General features: G+C 37.9%; 1 protein-coding gene across 1 annotated transcript; it reads left to right on the forward strand.

Annotated features, from left to right (window-relative positions):
• Positions 1-27603, forward strand: LOC149816927 (uncharacterized). Its single transcript, XM_089986985.1, has 8 exons — positions 1-6; positions 140-258; positions 368-440; positions 583-767; positions 911-955; positions 1091-1181; positions 26691-26742; positions 27338-27603. The coding sequence occupies exons 1-8, from the start codon at positions 1-3 to the stop codon at positions 27601-27603; spliced, it is 837 nt and encodes a 278-aa protein (XP_089843111.1).

The raw sequence follows: 27603 nt of genomic DNA on the forward strand, positions 1-27603 counted from the left end.
ATGGTGGTTAGATACTGAATTATTTTTATCATTTTATTTTTTTTATCTTCACGTCTTTTTTTTGGTAGAGTTTGTGCTTATTTCTCAAGTAGCATTTTTTCTTCCTGATAACTTGAAAACGGTATATGTGCAACTGCAGGTTTTGGAAAAGGACTTAGCAATATTTGGATTCTTCATTGCACTAGGAAGGAGTACTCAATTCTATTTGTCAACTAATGGTGTTGATATGAAGGATGATTCTGTTGAAAATCTCATAAGGTTTTGTTTCATTTTTGATAGACTTTAGTATGTGATTCTGCCCTTGAATTGCACTGGTGTTGCCTCTTTTTTGGTGAATAACTCAATATTGTTCTCATGGTTGTTCTAGGTATCTAATAGGTGGAAGTGTGTTATATTATCCTCAACTATCCTCCATAAGTTCCTATCAGCTTTATGTGGAGGTTAGCTATATTTTGGAACCACTGATTGTGTTTTTCCTAGCAACTTCATGTACAGTTCGCTTACTAGTATTACTTCAATGGTGGCATAGCAATTATACCATTTTTTTAATAATAAAAATTATGATATTATTTTTCCCATTAGGTGGTTTGTGAAGAAGTAGAGTGGCTTCGTTTCTATTCAAATAGTTCTTCCCAAGGACATTCCAAGGAGCAGGCTATCACCAATGCAATGGAGACGTGCTCTCATTGGATCAGAAGCTTTATTAAATACAGCATATGGCTTGAGAATCCTTCTAATATTAAAGCAGCAAAATTTCTTTCTAGGGGGTAATTCAACTTGGTACCTGCTTAGCCTAAAAGAGTGTAAATGTTTCCAATGGCAGGCTTTATGTGAACTACCTACTTTCTCTTATTTTATTATCTGATTGTTTAGCTTCTGCTTATTATACCTATTTGTTGTTCTGAGACAGACACCAAAAGCTAAAAGAATGCAAAGAAAGGTTGGGAGTTTTAAAGTAAGTTAACAACGGCTCAAGTTTTTATATTGTCGTTGTGATTTTGACTTATAATAGTATTATATTTGTGGAAATTTTGCAAACTTTTCTTTTGAAAGAACGTTCTATCGGGATCCTTTCTTTCATTGTCTGTAGGAACCAAACAACTGCAGTTACAACTCAAGATTTAGATGCAGCTATTGGAAGTCATTCACCAGTTGAGCCGGATGGTGAATCATTTGAACAGGCAAGGGCAATCTTTTGACATTTTACTATTCTGAAAAATATCAATGTGTCTAACTTTTTCATGAAATAAGTCAGGGTAATTATAGAATTGGATGATGCACGATGTGGATATTGTTAAAATATGTTATACATATATATATCTATATATATAGATTATGACACATACACACACACACATATATATATATATATATATATATATATATATATATATATATATATATATATATATATATATATATATATATATATATATTTCTTTTGTAATACCTAATAAGGGCAAATTAGTCTTTTCACATTGTACACGCATATCCTAAAGGATATGCCCTTTTCTTCTTTTTCCTTTTTCTTTTCTCCTTTTTTTCTTTTCTTTCTTTATTGGTTGAGAGGGGTCCACATAGAGTCGTTGGACCCCTTCAACGGTCATAAATATGACCGTTGGAGGGGCTCCAACGACTCTATGGGAGCCTCTCCTTGGGTCCCTTAGTGTGTATAAATAAGGGGCTTGGCCCATGTATTCTTCAAGCTTCTTGTGAAGCCTTATGTTAGTGGAATATATTTTTTCACCTTATTTTGTGTGTTTTACCACTTTTGTGGTTTGTTGCAATCTTGCCCATTTGTGGCTTCTTGTGTATGTGCGTGCTTTTGTGTTTGCTCTTGGAGATATCACCTTACTCATTTGGCACTTCATTACATGGTATCAGAGTCTTGGTTGAGAAAGCTTCATCGGATCCTCTCTTGACAAGTAATATAATTCCTCTTTCTTGCTTTCAAACTCTTTTTCTATGAATGGCCAATAAGGATGCAAAAATCGACCTCTCATTCAAATTGGATGAGACCAATTACCGAATGTGAGCAGCCGCTGTAAAACCCCATTTAATTAAAAAAAAAAATTTGGACCCAGGCCGGGTCAGGTCCGGACCCGACCCGGGCCCCTTTTTTATGAGGGTTTTACATAACCCGAGCTCACCCGAGCTTTCGGGCGCCGCAACCCCCCCTTCTCCCCCTTTGTGTGCGAGCAGGTTTGGGAAACCCACCAGGGGTTTCCCCTTTCGATTTCCCCCCTGCGCCTTTAAGAGAGAGGTTGGAGGGCGAGGGGAGTCACGCCTCCCTCTCGCAGCCCTCGCTCCCCCCTCCGCGCCGATCTCCTCCCTGTTGCGCACGCCGCCGACACCCACCACCACTCCCAGGTACGCCGCCCTCTTCTCCTCCCTCTTCTCTTCCTCACCCCCCTCTCTGTCACCTCGTCGGGAGGCCGACAGGCGGCGCACAGCCCCTGCCGTGCCCTCCCGCCTCACCGGTAATCATCGGAGGGCCGACAGGTGGCCTGCAAGGCCCCTGTCGTCCCCTCTTCCCTCTGGGGGTGCGCCGGAGTGCCGGCAGGGCACCAATGGCCCTGCGACACTCCCCCACCTCCGGGGGTGATAGGGAATCCGACAGGAGGTCGGCTGCCCCCTATCATCCCCGAACTCTCTCTCTCTAGCAGGGGTTAGCCCCTGCCGCCTCTCGATCTCCGGTAGGCAGGGGCAATGCCCCTGCCGTTTTCTATTCTCCGGCAGGCAGGGGCTTTCCCTTACCGCCTCTTGGCCTCTAGGAGGGCAGGGAATACCCCCCCTGCTGCTCTTGACCCTCGGCACGCAGGGGGCTGGACACCCCTGCGGCTCCATGATTTTTGCCAGGCAGGGGTCGAGACCCCTGCCATTCGTAGGTGTTTTTGGCAGGGGCCGAGGCCCCTGCCGTCCCTTAATTCTTCAGGCAGGGGCTGGGGCCCTGCCATTCCCCACTTTTTCGACAGGCAGGGGCTGGGGCCCCTGCCATTTCCCCATTCTCGTCAGGTAAGGGCCAAGGCCCTTACCATTCTTTTTGTGGCAGGCAGGGACCGAGACCCCTGCCATTTCTTATTCGCTGTGTAGGGGGTCGTGACCCTGCCACTTTGTCTGTTCTGGCAGGGGCTCAGCCCCTGCCACATTCATTTTTTGCAGGCAGGGGCTCAACCCCTGCCACCTAACCGTTTCTGGCAGGGGCTCAGCCCCTGCCACTTGGCTGTTGCGGGCAGGGGCTCAGCCCCTGCCACTTGATTGTTTTGGCAGAGGCTCAGCCCTGCCACTAGCATTCTGGTGCCACATTTATTTTGCCGACAGGGGCTCAGCCCCTGCCGCTTCTTTGCGATTGGCAGGGGCTGACCCCCCCTGCCGCGTTGGTGTTTTTGACAGAGGGCTCAGCCCTGTCACCCCACGGCTGTCTGCAGGCAAGGGCTCGCTCTTGTCATTTTTCTGATTTCGGCCAGCAGGGGCACACCCCTGCTGCCTCTCTCTTTTCCTGTAGGCAAGCTTGTTTTCTTCTATTTTCTCCGCATAATAAGTAACGTAGCACTGTTGCAGACCTCACATCGGACCCCCGCTCTGGCTCCGCGGCCCGAGCCTCGTATCATCTACACGCGTAGACGCACGTAGCTGCACGACATCCCGAGGTAGGGGAAAGTCGCACGAATAGTATGTATGAACAAAATAAAATAAGACTTCTGAGATATAATAGTTATTTTGCATACTTGCGTATCTGAAGAAGTATTGGTTGGTCAAAGTTTTACTCTTTGTGATTCTTTTGAAATTGCATAATGTAAATTCTTTGGGTATACTCATTCTAGAAAGAATCAAGTAGTTTACTTGGCATGCCTGTTTACGTGTAGGATTGCTTAACTCATAATTGTCTATTATGTATGCTTATTCCTTTGAAACTGCATACTTAAATACAGACTTTGTGAATAGACTCAAAACCACTGCAATTGCTATTGTAACCGAACCTTAAGGCAAGTACGGTATGAATTCTGTGTAAGATCATGGAGTATATTGAAGTGTGAAATCTACACTTTATTGATTTTGATGTGATAATATCGGCCTCCACAGGCCAATTGCTCAGAAGAGCAAAACATGTCATGTAAGAACCAAAAGAATCATAAAACATTATGTTGCCCTCTCATCGTAGTTGTACCTTTAGGAAGGTACGATCGTACTTTTGGACAAGTACGTCCCATGTGGGTTACGATGGTGGGATGATGAGGTTGTAGCAACCTCGATGAATGCAATTAGCACAATGCTGAGATCACATAAATGGTGACTTTTTGCCTTCACAGACAAGATGCTCGAGTGGGTCTAATGGACCAGAGCATGTAGGATGGGGCGGCGGTTAAGAAACCCCCGTCGTACCCATCCGATCTTCACGGTTCATCAAGGGAGAGGATGGATGGTACAAAGTCTCCGATGGACAGGTTGTTAACAACCACCCCACGGGCAAAAGACTCGGTTTTCCCTAGTCATCGGAGTTAGGGGAATTGGGATTACTATAAATTATCCTAGGTGGTAACTCCCAGACACTTCTACAGAAGTTGGATGCATCCATGGGCCACGAATGCCTTTGGGGATTTACTCTCTTGGTCACTGACCGTCCCCTTAGGAGCAGACTCAGTCAGCCATCCGGGTTAATGAAAACACCTGACATAATAAACCCCCGGATCGGTCTCGGCTGTTTCTACGTTTCGCGTCTGTGCGTACCCACAGTCCAGTTAATATCAGAACTTAAAGAATATATTCATGAATAGTTGTAGATGACTGAGACTTACACTGCTTCAACTTACAGCTCTTTGCACTTATTACATTTGTTAGAATAGACTACAATTGCTTTAATTGCTTAATTATCATAACTGCTTATCTCATGAATGTCCTGTTTTATTTTCATTCTACTGATCTGTTCGTGCACCTACTGGTTTGTTATGAAACTGACCCATTTCATGGGCAGGTGAGGAGTAGGACTTAACTGGCGGCCGATGGCGTGGTGCAACTTGGATCAAGATTCATTTTCTTTCTGCTGGCGGCTTGGCTTTGGGTCTTTTTGGAGTTTTTCTTAGATTTATTGAACTTTGGAATAAAATGCTCATTTTGTAATAAACTGCAGATTTTTTAATCTATTGCCTTATTACTTAAATTCCTTTAATTTGTTGTACATGTGAATGATGGTTTTTCAGCTAACGTACCCAGGATTGTTGACTTGTGTTCCTTTCTAAATGTCTTCCGCTGTCGTTTTTAAAAATCAAAACTTTAAATCTTGAAAGGTTTTTCGATAAGGTTTTCGAAATCACAAGTCGAAATTTTGGGGCGTTACAGCCGCTATGGAAAATAACCTCAAAGGTAAAAAACTTTGGAGTTATGTGTGCGTAATCATTCCGGAACCACAATTGAAGTTAACTAAGTTTGAAGGAAATGAGGAAAGAGCATTAAACGAAGAGGAAAAAGAGAAGGCTATTCTTGATTTCTCTTCAAAAATGAAAGATTGGGAAAGTGAGCATGCTAAAATTCTGGCATGGTTCATGAATAATGTCGAATAAAAAAGGCTAATGAAGCTTGGTTCTTTATGAAAGACATGTACACTAAAAAAGACCTTGCTAGGCATTTCTTTCTACAAGAAAAGGTAAGAGCTACCAAGCAAGGTGATATGAGTATTAGGGACTATTATAGTGCCCTATCTTCTTTATGGGATGAACTTGTTCTTCTTGAACCTCAATGGGAAGGTAGTGCCATGAGGCAAGAGCAAATGAAAAAAGAGAGTTTTTTCAATTTATTCATGGGTTTCGTCCCGAATTAGAGCAACTTAGAGGATCCCTTCTTCATAGGGTGTCTACTCATCTAAGTGACATTTTGGCCGACTTATGTCAAGAAGAAACTCGTTTGGCCTTGAAAAGAGATGTTGATGAAGTTCATGCCATATCTAGACCCGACAGCAATGTAAGATCATATAAACCACCCAATTTTTGGAAAAATAATGGTAGTGGAGGAAGAAACATTATTTGTCATAATTGTAATGAACCAGACCATATTCGTCTGGATTGCCCCAAATTCAAGAAGAAGGTAGCTTCCGTTGGTGAAATTCCTCCAAAAACAAATGAAGATTCAAAGAAGGATGGAGACATAAAGGAGTCCATCGCTCATCTTACCAAAACTCTTCAACAATTCATAAAGATGAATTCCTCTACCGTATCCTCCTCACCCTCCACATCCGGTGCCACCATCTCCTCTTTTCCAGGTATGACCTCTTGGATTCTTGACTTGGGTGCCTCATTTCATATGACTCCAAATGGATCACTTTTGTCAAAACCAAGTATCAATAAATTCAAATCATATGTTTTCACCGCCGATGGAACATCCTTGGATGTTGAAGGCATTAGAAACCTTGAGAAAACTTATGACCAAAACAAAGATTTTTTTGTTCTCAAGATCCGAATTATTCCAAAACTTAATTTAAATCTTTTTTTCAGTTTCTCAAATTACCGATTTTGAATATGTTGTCACTTTTTCACCTAGCCATTGCTATGTGCAAGATCTCCGGTCTGGGAAGCGGATTCGGCAAGGCCATAGAAGAAGGGATCTCTATTATATGGATTTTTTGTCTTTGCCATCCAAATCATTTTGTAATCATGTTCAATCCAAAGATATTGAGACTTGGCATAAGAGGCTTGAACATCCTAGTATTTTCAAGTTGTATCTCTTTCTTTTTTTGGAAATTTTTTGTAATACAAATACATTTACATGCAATGATTGTATTCTTGGAAAGATTCATTCGCTTCCGTATTCGCATAGTAATTTTATGTCAAAAAGACCTTTTGAACCTATGTCACATGGGTGCGGGTGCGGGGATTCAGCACTTCCAAAAAACCCGGGTGTGGGGGGGAAAAAATGTAATATATATATATATATATATATATATATATATATATATATATATAAGGGGGGGGGGTCTGGGGATCCCCTCCCCCAAGATTTTTTTTTTTAAATTCCGCAGCCCATTTCATAGGGCAATTTTTTTTTAAAAAAAATCCAAAAAAATGGACCGAAATGACCCTAGGTGCGGTCAACGCACCCAGGGTCGGGTTGACCGCACCCGGTGCCGCACCCGCACTCACGTCGATGCAGGTGCGGCACCCTGCTAGCCGAATCCCTATTACATATTTTTGAACTTCATGTTGCTTAAGAAAATTGGTGAGCCTTTCTTTCTCTTCCGGACTCAAACTGCTGTCGATCTTGAGAATTTTTGAATTATCTTTCGATCTAATATTGATGTCCTCAATCGGATCTTGAACTAAGGATGATGGCTCATCCTATTTCTGGATTGATGCAAACTCGGGCAATTCTTGGAGAGTTGAATCGAACTCTACGGGCTCTTTTGACTGCTTTGTAGCTTGACTGCATTATGCTCTTGCTTTGACTCGACAGATCACTGCTGGCTTCGAAAAGGCGTTCGGATTGAGAGCGAGCTTCTTGATTGGCCAGGAAGACATTCTGAAAATTGTAGAATAAATTTTGTTTAGGAAAAACGCCCATCATAAAACAAATTACTTTTGCTAAGAAAATAATTGAAAAATAAGAAAGTAAAATGATGACAAATTCGCGAAGATTTGATAAGAAGACAAATGGCATCCAGATAGATGAAGAAAACTTGTAACTTTATTGAAAAATTGAATTGATCAGATGACAATGATTGAAATGAAATGATATATCATCCCGGTGCGAAAACAAAAGAATAGAAATGAAAAGACAACAGATGCTCTCAATGCGCTCCTTTAACAAAAACAGTGTTCTTCTAGGATCTTTTGCCAGTGAAACTCAATTCTGCTCTGCGAGGATGTTATCATCGCAAAATTTTTACTTTTGCGAGGCAAACTGACCTTTGAAAAAGATTTTGAAAATAACTCGCCTCCGTTTTAAAATGCGGGATAATTTCGAAGAATGGGACTCACCTGTCGGTACGAGGTTCAACCGTTCCTGGGGCCTTTACCAGGGGTAATTGAACCAAGGATCAATCTACTGCTTTGCTCTGTTCAACTTGTCTAAACCATATTCTAATTCCTAAATGCACAAAGAATCAGGCATGTGCTATGAATTTCTGAAAATGCATATTTGAAACATGATGTTTTCTTCAAAGATTGGAATACTTGGAAATTTTTGGAAAATAAACTCTTTAAAAATCATGCATCATGATTGAGATACTGTATTTGAGAAAGTGAAAATTGATTTCTGAAGAATCTAGAGGTTTTTGTGAAAATCGATTTTGAGAAATGTGAAATAACTTTGGAAAAACTTGATTTCTTTGAATTCAAACTTTGAAATTGAAAATATAACTTAGAAAAATCGAATTTGGAACTTGGGAAATAATTGAAATATCATTGGCAAATCTATATTTTGAGAAAATCGATTTTTAAATAAGACTTAGGAAATTTTTGAGAAAAATAAACTTCTTTGAATTGAAATTTGAATTGGAATTGGCAAATGCATGAAATGAATGAATATGGATTTGAGAAATTGAGAAAATCTTTTTGTATTTTTGAGAAATGCAGTGCATTTTTGAAGTTAGCCTAAGAGTGTAGGCTGAATGTGGCTAATACGAAGATTACAAATCTGGGTATCATTCGTATTCTGACTATGGCCATAAATACAAATTCCACCAATTTTGTCAACTCCATAAGATCTAGTGCACGTGCCATTCGTGTAGACCATAGTGAATTTATGAAAATGTGCATGAATGATACATTCATCAGACATTTAATATTTGCAGAATTAAACTATATGCATTGCAATCCTAGTCTAAGCTAAAATTTAAATTCTTATTCCAAATTTAATTTAATTTACATCACTATTGAATTTAAATACAGGAAATAAAGGAAAATAAAGTCTTCAATGTCCCTGCAAAACTAGAAAAACTGGTTAATGAAAATATGTTGGCTTTTCTAGGTTTATCTAGTAATATCTAGAAATTATTGATTTTGCTAGATATAAGCCTTTTCCATGATTCCCTTAAATCAAAATTGATAAAATATGAAATAAGATTGAATAAATATAAAAATAGAATTTGAAATTTCGAAATTGGGGTCAAAATGACCAAAATACCTCTGATAGCAAGACTATGGCCTTAAAATCAGGGTTTTTAGAAAGATATTTTGTAAAAATGCAACTTTTAAAATCCAAATAAGAATAAATTGAACTAAGTATGATGTGACATGATTAAAAATATGAAAATTAGGGTTTTGGAATTTCGAAATTTAGGTCAAATGACCAAATTACCCCTGATAGCAAGACTATGGCCTTGAAATCAGGGTTTTCTGAAATAGATTTTGATAAAACTTGAGATTTATGATGGAAATAAACACAAAATCAAACATGAAACATCCTAACATGATTATAAACATGAACAAACCCTAAAACCACACACTTATGCACAAAAATCAAGAAATATCACAACAATTGTGATTTTATCAGTGTTTTTGGATCTTTCAGGTATCCTGTTTTGCAATTTTATTAATTCAGACATTAAAAGAATTCTAAATTTCATAAAAATTGGCACAGACACTTATTATAACCCTAAAATTAGATTGGGATTGCAAAATAAATTTTTTGACATTATTTTAATCCGAAAATTGCATTAACAATCTAAAATAAGCTATTTTTAACCTAGGTCACATACCAGTTTCAAAGTTAGACCCGAATCAGGGGTCAATCTTCCATGAAAACTTCTGAATTTTTACAGAGACAAACTAGGAAGAAAAACAGAGATTTCCCAATTTACAGATTGGAAAAATCATCTTCGGTTAGGGAGAAACCCTTCCGGCAATCTGAACTAAAATATAACAAATTTAACAAGGGTTAAAACAACTGCTTCAGATTGAAAATACAAACATAAATAGCAAACTTAATCAACAATTTCTGAGATTTTAGAAGTGAATAGTTGACAGAAAAATAACAATACTCACTTTTTACAGATCATGAATCGGATCTGTGGTTTGGGATTTATAGACAACACAAGTCTGATTAGGGTTTTGGTAAACCCTAACGAGTTTTAAATTAAAAATCAGAGTCTCTGACAGAGGAAAAATACTAAATAGTGATAGAAAAATTCTGAAAATTTCACAGTAGATAGATCTAATCAATATGAATCCATGGAACTTTACAGATCTCAAATCGGATGTAAGATAAGAAAAATATCATAACATCAAGTTACCTTCTTGATTTTAACAACGATTTTAAAGTTTTAAAAACCCGATTTGATGTCTGATTTTTTTGACAGGGTTCCTGAATCCCAAAAACTCTGATTTTTTTACAGTAGTTCAATAACATATTCATGTATCACATATAAAAAAATCAGCAATTAAAAGTGAATATTTCAATCCGAAACAACATGCTTTTTTCTGTTCTAAACTAAAAAACACACAGAAATCTAAGAAACTTGAGAAAATATGCATTAACTAATGAAAAACAATAAGATAAACCATAAAACAGTAAATAAAAATTATTTCTATGCTAAGAAACGTGTAATAAACATGAATAAACAAACAAATAAATAAAATACAGGGAATCAATGGCTGAAATTTGATGTTACCTTTAAAAGCATGGATTTAACCCATTAAAAGGGTAAATCACATGATTTATCGGTTCATAATGTAAAGAATAATGTTAAAATTGATTATAATAGATTAGAATCCCTGTAAAACACCAAAAACAGTGTTAGATCACTTTCTTGAACCTCTCTTGAGGTTCTTGGACTTGAATCCATGGTTTAATCCATGGGATATATGATATCAATGGTTAAAATTGATTTAAAACAATGAAAAACATTAAATGAAACTTAAAAACTAATAAAATTTCTTACCTTGGAGTTGCAGAAATGAAGGAAAAGCTGGAGAAGAGAGAGAAGCTCCAAGAATTTACAAAAGGAGAGATCTCCAAAAATCGTCCCCTAGGGGGTCCTTTTATAACTTAAAAAAAATTAGGTTTTAAAATAACTAATTTTAAAAAATTGGGACTCTAAGGGGGGGGGGCGATTTTTTGGTGAGATTACCATTCTACCCCTGGACTAAATTATCTAAACTAATACCTAATTAACCCCTAGCTAAACCTAAAAAATCCCCAAATGTGATGCCACTTGGCATCTTCCACATTTGGGTTTTTAAAAGTCCTTTTAAAACCTTTAAAAACACTAGTTTTAAAATCCAAACTTCAAAATGAGTTTTTAAAATAACTTTTGACTTTTCTAAACCTCTAACACTAACCAAGACACTGACTAACCCTAGTCTAGCCCTGACTTACTCGAATATGGTGCCACCCCGAGTGGGCCTTACTTGAGTTTTTCAAAAAACGATTTTAAAACTTGAAATTGAGAAAGTTTTCAAAAGATTTTCAAAAGTAAACTTTAAAAACTAAAATTTTTGAAATGACATAGAGTTCTAACTAGGTTAGAATTCCTCTGGATATGGTCTCAACTGAGTGGGCCCACATCGAGTTTTAAAGAATTTTGAAATAAACACTGAAAATGGCTTTGAAAAGGGGTTAAAATCAGTATTTGAAATTCAAGATCTTTGAAAATAGGGTCTCAAGTGAACTGGAACTCCGAATTAGAGTCCTGAACTCTTAGGACTCTGAAATTTTAGATTTTGAAAGCTGGATGAAAGAATTTTCGAAAGATTTTATCAAGAAATGATGAAATAAGTCAGAAAACACAGTCAGGGTTAGACTTCTAACTCGATCGAACTCTAAAATAGAGTCCTGAACTAAATGGACTCTGTAAAATGACCTAAATTTTGAAAACAATGGAAAAGATTAAAAATGGAAATGAAATAGACTTCAAAACAGACTCCTGACTGGATTTGGACTCTGGGGCAGAGTCCTGATCGGATTGGAACTTTCAAAATTTTGAGAAATTTGATGAATAGAGGAATTCAGAAGCGACACCACCTCAATGGGCCTCATCTGTGAATTGAAATCGATTGAAATTTGAATTTAAAATGAATCCAGACTGTTTTCTGAGAAAATATTTCGAAATATAAAGTTCTGGGTTTTGCAAATGACAGAATATTGAATAAAAACCCAGGTTTTGAAATTGATTTTTGAAAGAAAAGCTTTAAAATTCAATTCTTGATTCAATATTTTGAAAACAAGAATGCTGGATCCCGAGAATGAGATGTAATGACATGTAATGCTATGCAATGCACTAAAATGGTATGCCGAATTCATGCAGTGATATGCAATGACACGGGAAATATAGACACTGAATGAGGATGAAAATTTGGGGTGTTTGCAGATGCCCCTCTTTGCTACTAAGCCGGTTGTAAGCCGAGCTTAGTGGCAAAGAAAACACACCAAATTTGGACTATAAAAATGCCCCAGTTAGATGAATCTGATTGGGTATGAAGGAATTAGTTCAAGTGATGATGGTAGATATGAAATGGTAAATAAGAAGAAAATTTTACTTCAAAAAGAAGTGAGATTCAGGTTTTGCCCTTAACCTGGATGGGACGGGAAATACCTCGTATGGAACGAAGCTCAGGCTTAACCCTTAACCTGACCGGGTTGAAAATGGAATACCTCATCAAGGGAGGCTCAGGTTTGTACCCTTGACCTGATTGGGTGGAAAATGGAATACCTCATCAAAGGAGACTCAGGTTTGTACCCTTGACCTGATTGGGCAAAAAATGGAATACCTCATCAAAGGAGGCTCAGGTTTATACCCTTAACCTGATTGGGCAGAAAATGGAATACCTCATCAAAGGAGGCCCAGGTTTATACCCTTAACCTGATTAGGCAGAAAATGGAAGGAATCCTCGAAAGAAGAGACCGTGATGGAACCTTCGGATTTCCGCACAATGAATCCGATAGGGATTTTGCAAAAGGAAGGAAATTGGGGTCTTTAAAGCTTGAAAAAGGTTTGATTTTGAGTGTCTCATTGCTGAGACTAAATAGCTTTTGAAAATGCCTTTTGCTGAAATTGGTGGCTTAACCTCAAGCCGAAATTGGACTGTCTATGGTGGGACAGTGGGGACACAGGGAAGTGTGCAAATCTGAGAGCCCGTGTGCTCAGATTATACCAAAGAAGGGAAGGAATCTTGAAAACTCCTGTTATCAAGTCCTAAAAGGGATGGTGTCAGGATGCGCCAAAGATGAACCTCAAGCTCTCGCTTTATGCCAGGATGGCTAGAAAATATTGTCAAAATGTTGAAAATTATTGTTGATTCAAAATAATTGAAAGTGATGCACATTGGTGTGAAAATATTCCCTCTTTTCTACCTGAATTATTACCTCTGACTGGCTTAACTCCGTAGAATCAAGATTCGAATTCAAATTGCTTGCGATTGGCTTTCTTTCAAGGAGGCTATCAATTTCCTTGATATGAGCAGAAAAGAGAGTATTCTTGATATTGCGAGAGCTATTGGTGAAAGAATATTGATAAAAGAATTTCATAAAATTAAAGAAGATTCTTGATAGATTCGGCAGTCTGATATCCTGGGATTTTTTTCTCATGATGATCTTTTTGCACTCTTTTTGACAGAATTGGAGTTCTCTTGGATTTTTCGTGAATTACATCATCCTTCATTTTGGAGATGTCCTGACTTTTCTCTCTTTTTGGGAAGGGTACGTCACAAACTCCTTCATCTCAGAGATGTTTCGATCCTTCTTTTCTCTCAGAGATTATCTTGACGATTATTGGCTCATTGGTTGGGAATCTCTTGATGATAGCAGAAATTAAATATCCTTTAGGGTTTGTCGGTAGGCTCATCACACTCGCCTTCATCTCGACGGTGATCTGAACTTTTTCTGGAAGGATCTGTCACAAACTTCGTCATCTTGGAGATGATCCAAATCTTCTTTGGCCCCGGGGGTCGACTCGCTTAATTCGCCTTCATCTTGGCGACAATTGAGAGATCCCTTTTGCAGATATTTAATTGCAGCTTAGGTGATTGAGGAGATATGGAGATTGAGTGGATTTTTCTGTGTCACCCAGGATATTTCGACTGCTTTATTCTTCAAGAATGGTCTTTAAAAATGTGCCATTGACTGCGATCAATATCAATCACTCATGGCTTTGCAACAACCTTGAATATTCTTTGTTGGCCATATCGCAGATTTATTCTTCATCCTTTTGGTTGGCCAATAGAAAGATTTTTAACTTTGAATCCTTTTTCGCGAAAGCTTTGTCCTTTCGGAAGTAATACTGGGGGTATTCTGAAGTAATAATTTTGTGCAATAAAGATTTTTGAAATCAACAAATATTTAATGACAAATTGGCAAAATTTTCTTGAAATCCTTTGTGAAAGCGAACATTCGAAGCACAACGCAACACATCTGTGACAGAAATTCTCTTCTTCTTTCCCCAAAAGAGAAGATTCAGAAATTGGAATTAGAAATTACTCCTCTCTTCCCTGAAGAGGAGGTGTTTGCAAAATGAACTTTCGAAGAGAAATTTAGCTTTCGTCAAAACTTCCTAACATTAGGCTTCTCTTATGGAAAGGGGGCCGAAATTGGTGAGATTGGTAAATTGGTCATGAAGGAACGAGTTCATCACACTCTCTCTAAAAAGAGGGTCCTTCATGATGAAATGGCCTAGTCTGAAATTATGGGGCCACAAGGAAAGCAAGTCTCCGACGAGTCTCTCCCTATAAAAAGGGTTCCTTGTGTGAAATTTGGAATTTTGTTTTGCAAACGGTTCACAAAGACACGAGTCCCTTCAAACTCTCCCTGAAAAGGGGCTAAGTGAACGAATTGGATAGCATGCGAAAAGAGCGAGCTCCCTCGAACTCTCCCTATAAAAAGGGTCTCTCGCAAGAGAAAATGATTGAAATTGGGTATTGGGTGACTCAAAAGGGTCGAATTTTGAAAATTGGAATTTTGAAATTTGGGTTCTGAAATTTGGTATTTGAAATTGAAAGTTGGAAATCTGAAAATTGGGAATTTAAAAATTGGAAATTGGAAATTGATTGGCTAAAAAGGTCGAAATTGTGAATTGGTTTACTGAGAATGACATGGGTTCTATAGGGATTCAGCCTAAGAACGACATTGGTTCTATTGAGAACGACATTGGTTCCGCAGAGGTTTGACCTACGAACTATCAATTCCATAGGAATTCAACCTAAGGATCATAGCTTAAGAAAGAATGATTCCAACTTGTGAGCTTTGAATGGACCAGGTGCTAAACTGGGTTTTTGAGGGAAGATTCGAATCAGAATTCAACTCTTCAAGGAAAACTAGATGAATTGGATTTTGAAAGAAAGTTCGGGTCAGAACTCGAATCTTCTAGACCAACTTGCAGGGTAGTTTGAGTAGAAGTTCAAACTTGTAAAGGAAAGCTAAGCGAATTGGATTTGAAAGAAAATTCAAGTCGGAACTTGGATTTTCTAGACCAACTCTGAAGGAAAAGAAAACTCGAGTCGGAACTCGAATTCTGAAGGAAAGGTAGATCAATTTGGAAGGAGAAGAAATTCGAGTCGGAACCCGAATCCCGAAGGAAAGAAGATTCGAGTCGGAACTCGAATCCTGAAGGAAAACTAGACCGGTTGGAAGGAAAAGAAATTTGAGTCAGAACTCGAATTCCGAAGGAGAACTAGGTTAATTAGAAGGAAAGGAAATTCGAGTCGGAACTCGAATCCCAAAGGAAAACTAAACCGGCTAGAAGGAAAAGAAATTTGAGTCAGAACTCGAATTCCGAAGGAAAACTAAATCAGTGGACACCGAATTTTAAAGTGTACCAGTGTAAACACCGGATTTTGAAAATGTGCCAATACAAGCATTATGTTTTGAAAAATTACCAGTACGAATACCGAGTTTTGGAAGATTACCAGTACGAGCGCTAGATTTTGGAAGATTACCAGTACGAGCACTGGATTTTGAAAGATTACCAGTACAAGCACTGGATTTTAAATGGTTACCAGTACGAGCACTGGGTTTTGAAAATTTACCAGCACGAACACTGGATTTTTGAAAAATTACCAGCACGAACACTGGATTCTGAAGAATTACTAATTGATTTTGATGGAAGATTTTCAGTCTTCACCCTTACGACAACTTGTACAATTGTCGGGGCCTCAGGATTTATCCCTTATCCTGAATGGGGAATTCAATGCAAATTGATGCAGATGAATGCAGATGAATGCGAAATTTTTCCCCGTCTTCCCTTCCTTGCGGAAGAGAAAGAGGGAGAAACACTTTCGCGCTTCAAACTTGACCGGATTTTGGAAATTGTTTTGAAATACTCGCCTCCGTTTTGAAAATTGCGGGAAAATCCATGGGATGGGGCTCGACCTGTCGGTACGAGGTTCGACCGTTCCTGCCGCCTTTAACAGAGGTAATCGAACCAAGGACCAAAATTGTGCTTGACTTGGCTAAATTACCAAAATCGTGTTCTATCCTAAATGCACAGAGAATTCACGCATGTGCTATGAGATTTTGGAAAATGTAAGTTGGAAAACATGATGTATGCTTGGAAAATAATTGGAGTTGAAAGCTATTTCTCAGGAAAAAGGTGAAAGTCAATTTCTCAGGAAACTCAGATGAAAGAGGTTTTGAAATCACGAGAAAATTTATGAAGATTTGGGAAAATCATGAATGGTTGAAAATCCTGGGAAAATAGAAGCGATTCTTGAGAAACAGGTGAACATTTGAAAAGGGGAACACTTCTCGCAAAAACTCATACTTTGAGAATTTTCTTAGGAAAAGGATGGAAAATTTGTAGGAAAACTCATTGGAGAAGAAAATTCAAAGCTTGGGAAATTGAAATCATGGGAATCTTACCCTTGAAATGCTTGGAAACCGATTTTGATCTTTCAGAAAGATTGGAAAACTCCTTTTGAAAATCTTAAGAAAATAACATTTTCCAAGGAAAATCGAGGGAAAACTTTGATTTTGGAAATCCAACTTAGAAGTTTCTTGAGAAACTGGTTTCCAGGGAAAACTGTGAAAACTTGACTTGGGAAAACCGATTTTGGAAAATACTCATAGTTTCTTGAGAAATCGATTTCTTGAGAATGCAGTTTTCTTAAGAAAATCATGGGAAAACCAAGGATTTCATGATGCAAATGATATGGGTGAATGAATGCATTTTGAAAGATTTTCTAAGAAATTTGTTGGAAAAATGTATATTAAGTAAAAATAAATCCTTCACATATTCTGACTGTGGCCATGAATATGTTCAGAGTTTAATTGATTTAATGCACAATGTTTTGAAAATATGATGTGCCTTTTAAGATAGCCTAAGAGTGTAGGCTCAATGTGACTGGTAGAAAGATGATGGATCTGGGTCTCGTCCATATTCCGACTAGGGCCGTAAATATGGATTCCACCGAGTTCATCAACTCCCTAAGAGTTGGTGCACGTGCCATTCGTGTACATCCATGGTGAATTTTGAAAATTGAAATATATGCATCATAGAATCAGGGTATTGCCGGAATCAAACTATATGAGATGCATCCTAAGCTAAGCATTAAAAGTAAATATTATTCCAAATTTGATTATTACATCACTAACGTGAATCAAAATGAATGGAATAGAAATATATAGTGAAAAAAAAAATCAGCATCCTCCAAATTTTCCTGCAAAATGAAAATTAGTACAAGGAAACCAAGGAAATGGATGTATATATGATATATACAACGAAGAGATGTATATATATATCAAAAATTGCTAAAATTTATGCTAAATGATATGTAACAATGGAAGTGTATTTACATGAGAAATTAGATATATGAGTGCTCATATATAGAAATAAGTGCACATGAAGGGATATATATATACAAGTATATATATGTACATAACATATATATATATACATATAGGTAGATATACAATAGATCTACATATATACAGATATACAAATAATGAGAAATATATACCTATTAATGGAAATTCCATATAATAGGTAAAATCAGAAAATACAGGTATACACAGTTTCTGTAGGTGATTTTACACAGCCGTATTTCTCAAATTATAATGTATTTTTCAATAAAAAATGGGTATGGAGCTTCCCCATATACCAATAACAAAGCATGCCAAATATTGTATATAGATCATGAACGGATATGGATATATCCATTCATGAATGTGACTAATTATCAAGACTGCACACCTGCAGCAGAAAAAAGGATACATGCAGGAAATGATTTCCATAAGCCATTCATACAACCAAAACAATTGATTTTCACACAGCCATTCACAAAATCAATTGTAGGAAATGGTTTTCATAAACCATTCACACAGCCCAATTGCAGGAAATGACCTTCATGAGCCATTCACACAACCCCTACTTGTTATTATTGACAGCATGCTACAATCATTATTCAATTCAAACTTTCATTGTTACAGCATCCTACGTTACTGTATTGATAATACATGAACTTTGTGAAACTAATTTATATACACATTGCTAAAATACAGAATACACAGAAGGACAAAGACTGCTATATACAGAATGTATAACAGAACAAAGACTATATCAAAAAGAAAAGCTTGGAAAAATGGATATACATTCACAGATCATCAGCTGGGGAGAGCAAATTGTCATTTCAGTGGGATGACCCATTAGCCTTAGCTAATTGAGTTTGATTAACGCTTACTCATCATAGCTAAACAGAATTTAATGGAATATCACATGGATTTAATCTAATGTGTACATCCAACTGAGATGGCGGATTAGAATTGATCCCAGGGTCAATGCTATGGGTCGAGTATTTGAATCTGATGGTAAATAGATCTTCACAAGTTTCATTGAGTTAGAACAAGACATCCGATTCATTTGATCACAGCAGATGGATTCTGCTAATTGATCATACAGGGTACAGTTAACTCATGACAATTCAACACATTTTGGTTTCACAAGATTTCTCCAAAAGAGGAGGGCTTCACCATAACACAGGATAACCTCCTGTAGCAGCAGAATGATAATGTACTAACAACGGATTCCCCAACACAAAATGCCAACAACTAAGATGCAGGGGTAAGTTATAAGACTGCATTGATGGGGAATAGCATAAACATTATTCTCTTGTTGTAACGCAGGAGGGGATGGAATGCCATAAGAAAAAAAAATTTAACGCCAGATGTAGTGCCTGTGTCAAGGGCACACTTCCTGTACGATGAACCCTTTTGGGTCTCGTTGGATGCTATGATATGCAAACATGCTTTGTTCTAAATAAAAAAAAAACTGCTCCAGACTAGGACCTTTTCCAGTGAAATGAGAATGAACCCACTGAAGGAATTAATAGGCAGAGTAAGGTCTTGAGGTGGTACCCATGACAGAATTTAGAGGGAATAGACCCCGAAGACGATTTATTGAAGTACTCAGAGGCCTCAGCTTGCTGCCATTTCCGTGAGTCTATGGCCACACCTCTGTAGACTACTCTAAGAAACATTGACCACCTCTGATTTGGGCAAATCCCCCAATGCAACCAGGAAAATCATCATCAAACCCTGAGCTGAAAACCTTTTGATGAAAAGAAAAAAAACCAGCACCGTTTCGTAGGGGTTTAAAATCTTTAAATAAATCAGACCAAAATACAGCTGAAACCTACTTTTGGAGGGGTCGATGATGCCATTGAGAGGCGTTCTCGATCCTTGATGCATGACCCACCGTGAAGGTAAACCTCATCCACTAAAAAAAATGGATTTACCACAGATATCACCTGAATACCAGACCTAATTAGCAGAGTGTAGATATAAGATGACTTCTTACCTGCTGTCTTGAACTATCTGCCTTCCGGATGTTGCCCTTTTGAGACTTGGTTTATTGAATGGAGGAGGCGCTACGCTTGGGACCGACGGCAGGAAGAGGGGGGGGGGCTTCTTATGTGTGCCTTGCAGCTCTACTGAAGTCCTCTGGTTCTCCGTAAAAGGGGAAGCCAATGAGAAGAGGGGAACTCCTCTTGGCTTGTTCAGTTGAAGGGAGATGAAGGCAGGCCTTGTGAAAAGGGGAGAGGATGAGTTGAAGAGCAGGGGTTTTGCTAGGAGAGTCTCAAAACGATGTCGCCTGCTAGCTGGGAGCGAAAATCCCTTGAAGAAAGGGGGCGCTGAAGGGTTAAGAAAAAAATTCAAAAAAAAAACTCTCTTCTCGGGTGGCCTCAGCCCCCCTTTTTAAAACTATTCCGCCCTTTCAGCCCAAAGCTCGGGCTACTTTGCGAAAGATTTTTGATAAGCTTTAAAAACTGACTTTTGAAAATTTTCAAAATTGTTGCCATTTGAAAGGGGGAGGGCGGCTCCTTTTCTCCAGATGTACATAAAAAAAACTTAGGTAAAAATCTTGGTAGGGTTTCACGGTGGCTCCCTTTGGGGGTTGAAAAATAAAAATAAAAATAAAATGAGTAAAAAAAAGTGGATTTTGTTTTGGTAGTGCCACCTCAATTAAAAAAATTCTTTCTTTTGGCAAAGAGTCTTAGTGGGGCGCCACCTACATGGGCCCACTAATTATTTTATTAAAATTGAGTTAGAAACAAGGTTTTATAAATCAGTGCCACTTTCGAGTGGGTACTATTTTGGAAATAAGGGAGAATTTTGAGAATTTGAGTGTGACACCACCTCGAGGCGGGTCCCACGTCCTTTATTTGAAATAAGAGCCAAATGAGATATTTTGGAATTTTCACAATAATAGGCTAGTTTAGAAAGCACGAAGTGGATTGTGGTTTGATTTCAAAACTTGGGAAAAACTGGTTTTTCAGGGCAAAATTTTGAAAGAAGCAAGGAAATTCGGAGCCTTTTTGTAAAAATTTGAAATAAGGTCTTATGCCCTTTGAAATTGTGTCCCCCTCTTTTCAACTGACGAGATTTTGAAATATCGAAACCATCCAGATTGTTTTCTTGAGAAAACTTTTCGTAATTCGGGGTCCTGGGGGTAAAATGGGAAGAAATGATAATTTTAAAGCCCCAGGGTTTTAAAATTAATTTTGAAAATTTTTAAAATCAAATCTGGATTGACAATTTTGAAAATCAGGAGTTCTGGATCTCAAAATGACATGTTGTGCAGTGAAATGATATGAATTGTTCTATGAAATATCACTTTGAGCTTGAATTTGAAAATTTTGACTTCTGGTTAGGCATGAGATTTTGAGGATTTGCAATTTGAAGGTGTCTCTGAGTCTAAATAGAGAAGTTTTGAGACTCGAGAATGGAATTTAGGACTTTCTGCAAGGTTCAATCTTGGAAAATGACCATTTTGCCCTTTATTGGTTCCGGAGAACCGAAATGTGATGATTGGTGAAAATGTCAAGAAGGTGAGTGAAAATTTGGGGTGTTTACAGATGCCCCTCTTTGCTACTAAGCCGGCTCATGGCCGAGCTTAGTGGCAAAGAAAAACACACCAAATTTGGGCTATATAAAAAAAATGCCCCAGTTAGAAGGATCTGACTGGGTGTGGAGAAATTAGTCCGAGGAAGATGGTAGATATGAAATGGAGAGTGAAGAGGAAAGTTTTGCTCTGTGAGAATGAAATTCAGGTTTTTGCCCTTAACCTGGATGGGACAGAAATACCTCGCATGGAACGAAGCTTAGGTTTTAACCCTTGACCTGATTGGGGAATGAGATATCTCATAGAAATGAGACTCAGGTTTGTACCCTTATCCTGATCGGGCGGAAAATGAAATACCTCTTTGAATGAGGCTCAGGTTTGTACCCTTATCCTGATCGGGCTGAAAATGAGATGGAATCCTCGAAAGAAGAGACCATGATGGAGCCTTCGGATTTTGCACAATAAATCCGACAGGGGTTTTGCAAAAGGAAGGAAAATGGGGTCCCTAAAGCTTGAAAAGGGATTGATCTTGGGTGTCTCATTGTTGAGACTAAAATAGCTTTTGAAATTGCCTTTTGCAGGAAATGGTTGGTGGTTCGACCTCAAACCGAAATGGGACTGCCTATGGTGGGACAGTGGGGACACAAGGAAGTGTGCAAATCTGAGAGCTCATGCTCTCGAAGAAGGGAAGGAATCAAGTCCTTAAGAGGGATTTAAAATTGGTGTCAGGATGTATCAAAAACGAATATCAAGCTCTCACTTTACGTCAGGATAGCTAGAAAATATTGTCAAAATGTTAGAAATTTTGCTGTTGATTCAAAATTTTTGAAAATGTTACACATGGTTGCAAAGATATTCTTTCTCTTCTACCCAAAGCATTACCTCCAAACAAGGTTCACTTCGTAGAATCGAGACTTGAAATCCAAATTGCTTGCCATTGACCTTCTTCAAGGAAACTATCAATTTCCTTGATATGAGCAGGAAAGAGAATTTGATATTATGAAAACAATTGATGAAAGAGTATTGATAATAGAATTTCACAAATTTAAAGAGGATTCTGGATAAACTTGGCAGTTTGATATCCTGAGGGCTTCTCTCATGACAATCTTTCTGCACTCTTTTGGCGCTCTGGTGTTTTGGCTACATTCTCCTTCATTTTGGAGATGTTCTTACTTTTTCTCTCTTTCTTTTTTTTCTCTTTCTCTCTTTTGGAAGGGTACGCCACAACTCCTTCAACTTGGAGATGTTTCGATCCTTCTTGGGCGATGTTGGCTCATGGGTTTGAGATCTTTGGATGATAGCTGAAATTAAATATCTTTTAGGGATTGTCGGGAGGTTCATCGCATCTGCCTTCATCTCGACAGTGCTTTGGACTTTTCCTGGAAGGATCCGTCACAAACTCCGTCATCTTGGAGATGTTTCAAATCTTCTTTGGCCCCGGGGGTCTACTCGCTTAATTCGCCTTCATCTTGGCGACAATTGAGAGATCCCTTTTGCGGATATTTAATTGCAGCTTAGGTGATTCTGAGGAGACAGGGTTTTGATGAATGCTCTCTTTTTCTAGCGCTCAGGATATTTTTACTGCCTCGTCTTTACAAGAATAGTCTTTAAAGATGTGTCATTGACTGTGATCAATATCAATCATTTATGGCTTTGCAATAACACTGAATCTTCTTTGCTGGCCATATCGAGAATTTATCCTTCATCCTTTTGGTTGGCCAATAAAAAGAGTTTGAATTTTGAATCTTTTTTCGCAAAAGCTTCACTCTTTTGGAAGTAATGCTGAAGGTAAATTGAGATAGAGATTAGTGCAATAAAGATTTTGAAATCAACAAATAATTTGATTGACAAATTGACAAAATTTTCTTGAAATCCTGGGTGAAAGAGAGTATTTGAAATCCGGCTCAATACATCCGTGACGAAAATTCTCCTCTCTTTTTCCCCAAAAAGAGAGACTCAGGCTTAGCCCTTACCTGAATGGAAAATGGGAAATACTCCTCTCTTCCCTGAAGAGGAGGTGTTTGCAAAACGAACTTTCGAAGAGAAATTAAGCTTTCGTCAAAGCTCCCTAATATTAGGCTTCTCTTATAGAAAGGGGCTGATAATGGTGAGATCAGAAAGTTGGGTCATGAAAGGAACGAGTCCATCACACTCTCCCTAAAAAGAGGGTTCTCCATGACGAAAATGGCCTAGTATGAAATTGGGGGGGTCATAAGAAAAGCGAGTCTCCGTCGAGCCTCTCCCTTAAAAAGGGTTTCTCGTGTGAAATTGGAAATTGTTTTGCAAACGGTTCACAAAGACGCGAGTCCCTTCAAACTCTCCCTGAAAAGGGGCTAAGTGAACGAATTGGATAGCATGCGAAAAGAATGAGCTCCCTCGAACTCTCCCTAAAAGGGTCTCTCGCAAGAGAAAATGATTGAAATTGGATATTGAGATTGATTGACCCAAAGGTCGAAATTGGAAAATTGGTTACTGGAAATTGAATGACCCGAAGATCGAAATTGGATGACCTGACGGTCGAAATTGAAAATTGGTTGACCAAAAGGTCCAAATTGTGAATTGAGCGACCTGAAGGTCGAAATTTGGAATTGAGTGACCCGAAGGTCGAAATTTGGAAATTGAGTGACCCGAAGGTCAAAGATTTGAAATTGATTGACCCGAAGGTCGAAAATTGGAAATTGATTGACCCGAAGGTCGAAAATTGGAAATTGGTAATTGAAATTGAGAATTGGAAATTGGGTGACCCCAGAGGTCGGAATTGGAGAATTGCCTGATTTGAAGATTTAAATTGAAATTTAGAGGGCAAAATATCAAATTTGAGTAATTGACAGACCCTGATGATCGAAATGACTTGGATCAACAAGGAGAATAATGAGCTCGAGTCAGAGCCTGAATAAAAACAATTTTTGAGATTTTAGAAGTGAATAGTTGACAGAAAAATAACAATACTCACTTTTTACAGATCATGAATCGGATCTGTGGTTTGGGATTTATAGACAACACAAGTCTGATTAGGGTTTTGGTAAACCCTAACGAGTTTTAAATTAAAAATCAGAGTCTCTGACAGAGGAAAAATACTAAATAGTGATAAAAAAATTCTGAAAATTTCACAGTAGATAGATCTAATCAATATGACTCCATGGAACTTTACAGATCTCAAATCGGATTTAAGATGAGAAAAATATCATAACATCAAGTTACCTTCTTGATTTTAACAACGATTTTAAAGTTTTAAAAACCCGATTTGATGTCTGATTTTTTTGACAGGGTTCCCGAATTCCAAAAACTCTGATTTTTTTATAGTAGTTCAATAACATATGCATGTATCACATATAAAAAAATCAACATTTAACAGTGAATATTTCAATCCGAAACAGCATGCTCTTTTCTGTTCTAAACTAAAAAACATATAGAAATCTAAGAAACTTGAGAAAATATGCATTAACTAATGAAAAACAATAAGATAAACCATAAAACAGTAAATAAAAATTATTTCTATGCTAAGAAACGTGTAATAAACATGAATAAACAAATAAATAAATAAAATACAGGGAATCAATGGCTGAAATTTGATGTTACCTTTAAAAGCATGGATTTAACCCATTAAAAGGGTAAATCACATGATTTATCAGTTCATAATGTAAAGAATAATGTTAAAATTGATTATAATAGATTAGAATCCCTGTAAAACACCAAAAACAGTGTTAGATCACTTTATTGAACCTCTCTTGAGGTTCTTGGACTTGAATCCATGGTTTAATCCATGGGATATATGATATCAATGGTTAAAATTGATTTAAAACAATGAAAAACATTAAATGAAACTTAAAAACTAATAAAATTTCTTACCTTGGAGTTGCAGAAATGAAGGAAGGGCTGGAGAAGAGAGAGAAGATCCAAGAATTTCCAAAAGGAGAGATCTCCAAAAATCATCCCCTAGGGGGTCCTTTTATAACTTAAAAAAAATTAGGTTTTAAAATAACTAATTTTAAAAAATTGGGACTCTAAGGGGGGGGGGGCGATTTTTTGGTGAGATTACTATTCTACCCCTAGCCTAAATTATCTAAACTAATACCTAATTAACCCCTAGCTAAACCTAGAAAATCCCCAAATATGATGCCACTTGGCATCTTCCACATTTGGGTTTTTAAAAGTCCTTTTAAAACCTTTAAAAACACTAGTTTTAAAATCCAAACTTCAAAATGAGTTTTAAAAATAACTTTTGAATTTTCTAAACCTCTAACACTAACCAAGACACTGACTAACCCTAGTCTAGCCCTGACTTACTCGAATATGGCGCCACCCCGAGTGGGCCCTACTTGAGTTTTTCAAAAAGCGATTTTAAAACTTGAAATTGAGAAAGTTTTCAAAAGATTTTCAAAAGTAAACTTTAAAAACTAAAATTTTTGAAATGACATAGAGTTCTAACTGGGTTAGAATTCCTCTGGATATGGTCCCAACTGAGTGGGCCCACATCGAGTTTTGAAGAATTTTGAAAAAAACACTGAAAATGGCTTTGAAAAGGGGTTAAAATCAGTATTTGAAATTCAAGATCTTTGAAAATAGGGTCTCAAGCGAACTGGAACTCCGAATTAGAGTCCTGAACTCTTAGGACTCTGAAATTTTAGATTTTGAAAGCTGGATGAAAGAATTTTTGAAAGATTTTATCAAGAAATGATGAAATAAGTCAGAAAACACAGTCAGGGTTAGACTTCTAACTCGACCGAACTCTAAAATAGAGTCCTGAACTAAATGGACTCTGTAAAATGACCTAAATTTTGAAAACAATGGAAAAGATTAAAAATGGAAATGAAATAGACTTCAAAACAGACTCCTGACTGGATTTGGACTCTGGGGCAGAGTCCTGATCGGACTGGAACTTTCAAAATTTTGAGAAATTTGATGAATAGAGGAATTCAGAAGCGACGCCACCTCAATGGGCCTCATCTGTGAATTGAAATCGATTGAAATTTGAATTTAAAATGAATCCAGACTGTTTTCTGAGAAAATATTTCGAAATATAAAGTCCTGGGGTTTGCAAATGACAGAATATTGAATAAAAACCCAGGTTTTGAAATTGATTTTTGAAAGAAAAGCTTTAAAATTCAATTCTGGATTGAATATTTTGAAAACAAGAATGCTGGATCCCGAGAATGAGATGTAATGACATGTAATGCTATGCAATGCACTGAAATGGTATGCCGAATTCATGCAGTGATATGCAATGACACGGGAAATATAAACACTGAATGAGGATGAAAATTTGGGGTGTTTACAGAGGATAATGCTTTGGGGTTACTGGCTCAAGTCGATCATCTTCATTCTTGCCCAAGCCTCTAAAGGGCTAATAATCATGTTTCAGTAATAAATCAAATCCCTTTTTGGCCTTTATGAACTGCGGGAACAGGTGATGATCTTTGAATGTGTTGTAATCCAGTCGGCCTCTAATTTTGAAGAACTGTGGTCCGTGCCACTGAACCCTGGCCACGGTATGCTCTGGTGACTCTGTCATTTGCAATGTTTCTAGACTTGCTTCGAGGCTGACTTCATCAATTTCCCTAATGCTAGGGATTTCTGTAGTGAAAGTGGGTCTGAGAATCATGGGTTGTGAAAGCCTCTGTTCTGGATCTTCTCCCAAAATTGTTGTGATCATACCCTCTTTTGACCACTTAACACACTGATGAAGAGTGTAAGGTACTGCATTTGTATTATGGATCCATGTTTGACCCAACAACAGATTGTATGAAGGTGGCACATTGACCACATGAAAGAGGACTGAATGGACTGAATAATCAATGATCTTTCTTTTTACTGTCTGGCCATGATTGTCGAACTCATAGATGGTGATTGGGTCTGAGATGTATTCTTCTTCCTTGATGCCCAAAGTTTTGGCCGTCATTTTCAGGCATATATTGAGGTTGCTGCCTCCATCAATCAGCACATGAGGAACAATCATTCATGTGGTTCGAATCACAACATACAAAGCGTTATTGTGAAATGCATGAGGCTTCAGGAGATCCTCATCTAAAAAAGTGATCGAAGCATTAGTTATGGCCTGGTTGACAATCTGGTCCATATCTTCAGGAGTTGTACTCGGCTTCACTTTAATTTTCCGCAATAAGTCATCCAACACTTGCTGGTGCTTGGATGAAGCTTGTGCTAAGTCCAGAATTGAGACATTAGATAGGGAAGTTATTGGCTTTGATGCAAATGTCTCGCCTTTCTCTGGAATGGACTTGATGAAGGATTTTGGAAATCCTGGAATTCCTCTGGCAACCTCAAAAGATGCCTTAGCAGGTTTGGCAGATACATTCATCTTGTCGAAGGCTGAAATGAGGTCCATCTTCTGA

This window comes from Nuphar pumila, chromosome 14 (assembly GCF_984573655.1).
Source record: "Nuphar pumila chromosome 14, dmNupPumi1.hap1.1, whole genome shotgun sequence".
Taxonomy (NCBI): domain Eukaryota; kingdom Viridiplantae; phylum Streptophyta; class Magnoliopsida; order Nymphaeales; family Nymphaeaceae; genus Nuphar; species Nuphar pumila.